Source organism: Propithecus coquereli, unplaced genomic scaffold (assembly GCF_000956105.1).
Source record: "Propithecus coquereli isolate 6110/MARCELLA unplaced genomic scaffold, Pcoq_1.0 Scaffold83, whole genome shotgun sequence".
NCBI classification, from domain to species: domain Eukaryota; kingdom Metazoa; phylum Chordata; class Mammalia; order Primates; family Indriidae; genus Propithecus; species Propithecus coquereli.
The window spans coordinates 7,745,267-7,753,175 of NW_012154507.1; the positions used below are offsets into that span (position 1 = coordinate 7,745,267).

General features: G+C 48.4%; 1 protein-coding gene across 1 annotated transcript in view; it reads left to right on the top strand.

Annotated features, from left to right (window-relative positions):
• The first annotated feature begins 6,897 nt into the window (after positions 1 to 6,897).
• Positions 6,898 to 7,909, top strand: part of LOC105825855 (uncharacterized protein encoded by LINC01588-like) — a 6,803-nt gene continuing 5,791 nt past the window's right edge. Inside the window, exon 1 of the mRNA XM_012663752.1 lies at positions 6,898 to 7,161. Coding sequence (XP_012519206.1) covers positions 6,898 to 7,161 — 264 coding nt within the window. The remainder of the gene's footprint in view (positions 7,162 to 7,909) is intronic.

Genomic DNA, 7,909 nt, shown 5'->3' on the forward strand with positions numbered 1-7,909 from the left:
TCCTGAGCTCAAGCGATCCTCCTGCCTCGGCCTCCCAGAGTGCTAGGATTACAGGTGTGAGCCACCGCACCTGGCCCATCTGACCTCTTTAATAAGGTCATTAACCCTACTCATGAGGACTCCACCTTCATGACTTAATCACCTCTTAACACTATTCTGCTGGTAATTAAGTTGCAGCATATGAATTTTGGGGGAACACACTCAGACCCTACACTTACCAGGGAAGTCTGACACACAGATTTCTGGTTTCCAACTTCAGCTGAGTCCTCAGATCCTTTAAAATGACCAGTGACTCCTGGAAGGAGGGACCTGAGATGGGGATTAGAGGACAGGCGAAGAAGTGGCGGGAAGGAGGGGCTCAGCCAGATGTGGGAGGAGGGGGAAATGGGCGTGGTCAGCAGTGTCAATGCCAGGAAGGGCCAGGTGGGATGAGAACCCAGGAGAGGCGGCTGGGATTAGCCCTTAGTTCACTGATGCCCTTCCGCAGGGCTGTTTCTGCAGAGGGTGAGGGCAGAAAGCAGCCTGCAGCAGGCTGAGTGGGTGAGAGTTAATGAAGTAGACAAGTGAAAAGCGACTTCCTTAAAGGCATTTGGCTGGGAATGTAGGTGCGAGTTTAACAGCCTGAAAGCAAGTGAGGTTGGGGGTTTTGGCAGCAGATAAACCTGGAGTGTAGTCCCAGCTCCACCACTTGGCAACTGTGTGAGCTTGGGAATGTCACTGAACTCTGCTCAGCCTCAGTTTCCATATATAAATGCAGAAAATATCACTGACTTCATTGGGTTGGTGTACAAAACTCTACTTTTATTCCTTTTAAATTTTATCTCCATTTTGACCCATCCTTCTAGCCTTTCGGATTCCGTTCCCCTGGCCCCAGAGGAGGAAGTTACATTTCAGACCTGTCAGGTGACTCAGCCCCACTGACACAAAGAGTCTTTGTTAGTTACATCCAGGCATCTCTGACTTCCCTGGGGACAACCTGGGACTGTGCAACGATGCTTACGGTCCTTTTTAATGCCCATGAGGATGTGCAGGGATACAGATGCTAACCTGGGCCAAGGATGTGTAAGGCTTCTTTGGAGAAGTGGGTGCCTCCCTGAGGAATTGAGACATTGCTCTCAGAAAGGGCTCTGAGTAACATCTGCTTTCAAGTCCAAAACCACTCTTGGGAAATGGAACTAATTGTACAGAAAAGGAGATGCAAATACAAACCCTTCCTGACAGCAAATGGAGACAAGATTTCCAGATGGCACCTATTGGTGCTCAACAGACATTGAACAAATGTGGAATGAAAGGATGAAACAGGAGTGTGGACAGTTTCGAAGCCCCGCCCCATTGATCTAGGCTGGTTTGCTGGGCGCAGCAAACCTGTTGTACAGGGTGGAGGAGCGCTGCCCTGCAGTAGGGGTAGTGGCCGCCGAAGACACAGACTGGAGGACATGGGTGCCCAGAGAGCAAAGAGCTGCCCTCAGTGTCCGGTGGCAGAGGATCGGGCTCTGGAAATCTGTGGTCTTCCCCCAGGTCTTCTGGCACCTTATTTTACTTTCCTGTGGGCATTTTATCCTGCCCTCTGTCCCTCACTCATCACTTTTCCTGAGAAAAGTTCATGAGAAGATGAATTCAAAACAGAAGAGCCATTTTGAAAAGACAGATGTTTCATTCCTACATTCCTGAGAAAGATTTGCTGTAAAACCAGTTCTCGGGAAGCTCCACGTGATTCACAAGATATTACTGCTTCCAGCAGCACAGAGCGCGAGGGGAGGAAGCTGGGGAGAAACAGACGTAGTTGTCTCACCTTGGAGAGGGGTAAACTGAGGCAGAGGCTCAGCCAGGAGGGAGAAGGTGATAGGAAATAAAAACAAGGCACCACTATTGCTGCTTCCAAGGACAGAGTTCTACCCATGACTCCCCGCTGGTCCACGTGAAACGCATCACATCCTCACCATCCTCCAGGAGTCAGCTGGGGCAGCGGTCTCCGAGCTTTTTGGCACCGAGGACTGTTTTCATGAAGGAAAATTTTTCCATGGACTAACTGGGGCAGTGTTTGGGATGATTCAAGTGCATTACATTTATCATGCACTTTATTTCTATTATTATTATATTGTAATACATAATGAAATAATTATACAATTCACCATAGGTTGGGGACCCCTGAGCTAGGGGATTTAGAAACCAGCTGCTTCAAAATTGTAAATGTAGGCAACAGGACACCCAGATTCTTTCCCTGATTATTTTTTGCTTTGGTTTTTGGAAATTGACAGAAAATAAACAGCCTTTTGAAATAATTCTCATTTTCTCTATTAGATTACAAACTCTTTGAGGGCAAGGGCAGGGTCTTTTTCATCTCTGAGGCCCTCCACGATGCTTAGCATGGTCCCTTATACGTAGCAGATGAGAAATAAATACTTAATAATGATGATGGCTTTTCTCAGCAAGAATGCTCAGGTCCATATTCCACTAATATTTCCTGAGCCCCGCGCTGTGCCAACCAGCACTTTAAGCACTTTGCAAGTGTTGACTAGTGGATGGGGAGGTTGGGTTCCTTCCCTAAAGATAGTTTGTCACATGGTTGTTAATGACCTGCCAATGTGGTGTTTGGAGAACCCAGTTACAGTTCTCCTGAGCTGCAGAAGGAGCTCTGGGATCAAACAACCTTGTGTGGAATCCCACAGTTCTCTTATTCATAAACCAATCCTCAATATCGACTGGTAGTGAAACATATCAAGAAACGCTTCCCACTTGAGCTTTTCATGAAGAAAGCTGCTATTGTCTAATCTCAGCTGAGATGGGATCAAGTAGGGACACAGCTCCCCTCCCTGATCTCTGGCTCCTGGAAGTCTCCTAAATGTTTCTGAGAGCCTAATACCATTGTAATCCAGCTGTTCCTGAGGAGTTGAGAGGGGATTTGAGGCCTTCCTCCCTGAGGGTGGTGATGGTCTGAATGGTCGGGACAGATAACAGTGGGGAAGGTTGCCCAGGTGGTCACAAGCTGTGCTCCCAGCATTTATAACAGGAGGTGTTTTTACCGATGTGTCTAGAGTTAATGATTCTTTTCCCCAGTGGCCTTCCTTGGCATCACCAGCAATGGAGCTATTCCAGTGAGGATTTTTGCTGTGGCACATCCTGGGTGACCGGACGTGGCAGAGACTCCTGGCATCCCCCAGTAGCCATTCTACTTTTCCTCCTTGGTGAAGGGCCCCAATATTTAGGTGGCACACAGAATAAAGAGTGCCTTTTCCAGCCTCCCCTGCTGGTCCTGTCTCTGTGTCCTAGCCAGTGATGTAAGTGAAAGTGGTGTGTGGGCGTGGGGAGGAGAGAAAGTGGGGAAGGGAGCAGGGAATACATATGCCACATGGTGAGGACTGGTGAGGACCGTGAGAACGAATGGTAAAAAGATGCTGGTTCATGACAACTTCATGAGGTTTACGTCCAGACTTCATTTACATGAGAAGGAAATAGATTTCCATCTTTGTTTAAACCATTTGGGGGTGGAGGTCATTAAACGCTAAATCTAATTCTCACTGGCACCTAGGTAGGGCATGAGGTTGCTTGTCTCACTGAAGCCAACTTCAACCTGAAGGTTTGAAGTCTTCTGCAAGTGGAGCACTTGCTCCAAGAATGATTTTCCAAGTTGTGGGCTGGGATCCAGATGGCTAATCCTCATGGCGGCTGCTGAGAAACTCTGGGAGGGAAATGGGGATTCAAACAAGGAAGGGATCCTTGGGGAGAAAACCTCACTATGGTCTAAAAATCCTGCACAGCAAGAGCAAGTCTCTCAGAGTCTCCTTCTCAAGGGCATGTTGCTAAAGCACAGTGGAGACAGATTACGTGGTTATGATGGAGGGAGGGGTGTGGTTTTCATAAAGAGGGAAAGTAGAAGGCAGAATGTTACAGACCAAGCCTCTGCGCCTACGTTTTTCTGTTCTTTCCCCCTGCCTCTTTTTTGTTCTCCTTTATCTGAAGAAACACATCGGTTTTTGATTGCTAGAAGCCAATTTATACTTCAGCCAGTTGGTGATCAGGTCTCTTTAAATTGCAAGTGAGGCTGGGCATGGTGGCTCGCTTGAGGTGGAGAGTTTGAGAACAGCCTGAGCAACATATCGAGACCCTGTCTCTACCAAAACAAAAATTGCAAGTGATATAATATAAACTCCAATTCAAATGAATTTAGGCAAAAAAAAAAAAAACCAAAAAACTTTATCAGCTCATATAACTGGAAGTCCAGGGGCTTCACACTCTTCACACAAAGGGTGGCAAGATGGCCACTGGCAGCCTTAGGGTCCAGGTTAGCAAGCCCCGTGGAAAGCCAGACACTCTTTCCCAGTAGTTATAGCAAAAATCCTGGGACTAACTCTTATTTGACTAACTTGGGCCACACACCTGTCCCTGAATGTGTTGTCGATCGGCCAGGCCTGGGTCCTGGTCAGTCCCGGGTCTGGGCGCGGCAGCCTCACCAGAGCTCTGAGCATGGACAGGGAAGGACAACCTGCCAAGGAAACTCAGGACAGCGCAGAGCAGCCAAAACAAAGAGTTTTTTTCCGTGTTACAACCAGGGGCACCTGGATTTCTTAAATGCTGTCCAGGAGGCAAACCTGGCTCACTAATGTCAGTGCTCTTTGTCAGAGAGACGCAGGCGGAAGTAACACAGGAAGGGAAACCAGAGGGCGGGGAGGACGGCGCCTCTAAGGCTACGAATTCAGTCTTTCCCAGGCTGAGCACGAGCAGGGTCTGGGTGAGGCCAGAGAGATGCTGAGGGTGTGCCATTTGCTGTGCAGCCGAGCAGGGGCCTTAGAAATACAGAGAAGAATGCCTCCTGAACCATAGTTTCTTCTTTGCAATCAGGGCACGGTCTCCCCGGACGCCCGAGCTGGATGTGCAGAGCAGTTAGGCAGGGGCCGAAGGGACTGTGCCTGCCGCGTGTGTCGAGGAGAACCGGCTCGCTGCAGCTCTGGTGCCGCAGGACGTGCAGCTAGATCCCCCTCCTTGGTGCACCCAGCCCGGTGGGGAGCACAGCTGTCAGCACGCACCCCGCCCCGCTCTGCCCCGCCCTGCCCGGGTATCAGAAACCTCAGGGAAATGCCTAGATGCCGCACCTCAAGGAAAACCTTGGGGCCACATGGCCAGGAGTGCCCTGTGTGTGTCTGAAAGTTGCCCCAGCCCAAATTTACAGTTACAAGGATCAGAAGGGCAATCTCGGCCCCTCCCCAAAGGAAATTATACCCACAGTTACCACTAGGAGCAAGGCAGGTCCTTCGCAGCCCTCCTTCCGTCTCGCTGGCACCTTAGGAAGCAGGCAGTCTTCTCGTCCGCGTTGCGTTACGGAAGAGGAAGCTGAGATACACTGCGGTTTAGGGGACTTGCACAAAGTCACAGGACTCTTCATCACTATGACATCTCCCCCTTAAAATAAAAATGACCAAACCTACATCACCAGCACCAGTGTTGGTCCTTGCAAAAGAGGGAAAACAGGCCAGGGCTGCAGCACCCTTGTCCCTGCAAAGCTCTGCAGCCGAGAGAGCACATTGGCTTCACTTCCACACACACTCGCCGGCCTCGCACTGCCTGCCTCACCTACGAGCACAGGGCTCGGGGAAGAGTGAGAGCTGAGCCCAGCCTGAGATACCTGTCCCTAGATAAGGGGGTACCTCCTTTCCCCCCTCTCCCTGCCTTCCTGGGTGCCTGGACACTTGCGATTAGAAACTGGATTGAGAATTTAATTTTTCTGCAGTTTGGGGCTGAGAATTGAGGATTAGGACTTTGAGTTTACAGCATAGCCTTTTCTTATGCCATTTCCTAAAATCAGCTAAGGTTACAGTCATCTCCCAGAAAAATCAGGACTGAAGAGCCTCTTAGGTCCAAGCTAGAGAGGAGAAGATATGTTCTCCTGGAATAAAAGAAAAATAATTCTTATTTTAAAAAATCAAGACCAGAAGTCTCTCAACATTTAAACTTTACAGACTAATGGAATCTGAGCCACAGGGTTAAATACAGTAACAAACATTAAAGACATTTTAACACAAAAGCATCAGAGCAGCACTAGAAATTTTGCTGAGGCTGCCATTTAATTAATGCAAGTTGAACATGTGGCTTTGGTTACATGGGGTTCCAGGCCAGAGGCATGAAAGCCAGTGTGTGTGGGAGAGCCAGGAGGAAGAGTTGCCAGTGCAGGCCATGGAGCGAGGGAGTGCCCTCCCCCAGCCCCACCTTGACACTCCGGGTTCCAGCGGCCCGGTCTCAGGACCCATCCTTCCACTTCACTCCTGCACCGACCCCACTCTTGTAACACTGCACTTGCAAGAGTATGAGCTGCTTCAAACCCTGAGTGTGGCCTTATTCATTTCAGAGTCTGTGGTGGGCTTGTTCAGAGAATGAATGAATGATAAAACAAATGAATGGAGAGAAACAGAAGGGCAGGTCTAACCAAGGAAACTTATTCCTTCCTATAACAGAAAATTCTTGATGATACTGGAGAGAGTTGGCTGAAAAAAAGGTAATAATTCTTTTATTATTATTTAACTTCCTAAGTTATTAGAAAAGATGAGAGGGTGAGTCAAGGTTTTCTGATTGGAAGAAGCAGAGACCTACTAGGTTCCTTTAAGCATCATGGGGTTTGAAGCCACTTGTGGGTAAGAAAGTAAGGGAATTGTTGAAGGAGGATATTGAATGTTCCCAACTCAAAGAAATGATAAACGTTTGAGATGATGGATATGCTATCCCTGATGTGATCACTACACATTATGTGCATCGAAGCATCACTATGGACTCCATAAATATATACAATTTTTATGTGTCAATTAAAAAAATTAAATTAAATTTGAAAAACTCATTTCATATGGTTAACATATGGATCACATGAAACACGGAATAGATGAGAAACAAAAAGTAAGGACCATAGACCAAATGATGGGTCTGATGGCAACCCAGGAAAAGCCACACAGCTCAGCCTACTGGAGGAAGAGCAGCAGCAGAACTCGTGTGGAGCCCGACAGAGCCCAGGACATAGCTCAGGAACCAAGAGGTCCTTCAAGATCAAACCCAGCTCACCAGCAGCGGGGACCATCCATCGCGCCTCCACACCCAGCCATTGGGACGACTAGACTATTCCGTCTCTGCCGCTGCTCTCCTGCTGCTTATTTAAGTGCCTGTGGCTTCATGGCCTCCAATGCATGTTTTATCTCTGTCTCTTTTACTACCAAATATTCACTCTAAGTCTCCTTGTCGAGTTTGCCAAGACAGAGAATGTCACTTTCTGGTTGGGCTGAGCCTTCATTTACTGGCTCACCAACCAGGAAGGGGGCTGCTGCTTGGGACAGGTGCACGGCCACAGTTCATTCAGCTGTGCCCGGAGCAGTAGGTCATGTGCGTGACTGTGTGTGTGGGCAGAGGCTCTGAGCAGGGACTCGGGGCGTAGCCATAGCAGGCATCCTGAGGGCCAGACCCCTGGCCCCAGACCACAGGCACGGCATGATTAAAATGTGAGGCTGGAGGGGCAGAGATTACTTGGAGTAACACATCTAGTTTGCACACTTTTGACAGTTCTAGCTTATTTTTGACAATCGCAGAGATTTCTTTCACTCTGCAAAGGTGGAGAATATACAGCCCTAGGTTCTCCTGATGCCATTCGGATGCTCCAGGGGAACCACTTGGGTCGGAGAATCAACAATGGGTGTTTAGTGTTCATTTCAAGCTGTAGATTGGTGGGGACCATAGAGGGAGATGGTGAGTATGTGTCAATGACCGAAGTAATGCATTAATGAGGGAATCTGCAGGGTGAAAAATATGGTTCAGAAGAGGATATGAGACCAAAGATTTTGTGCACTCAGAGAACACAAAGGAATGCTGAAGTAAGACTGCAAGGTCAGATACAAAACTGGTTAATGTCCTACAGGGCAACAAAACTATAATTTTCGGG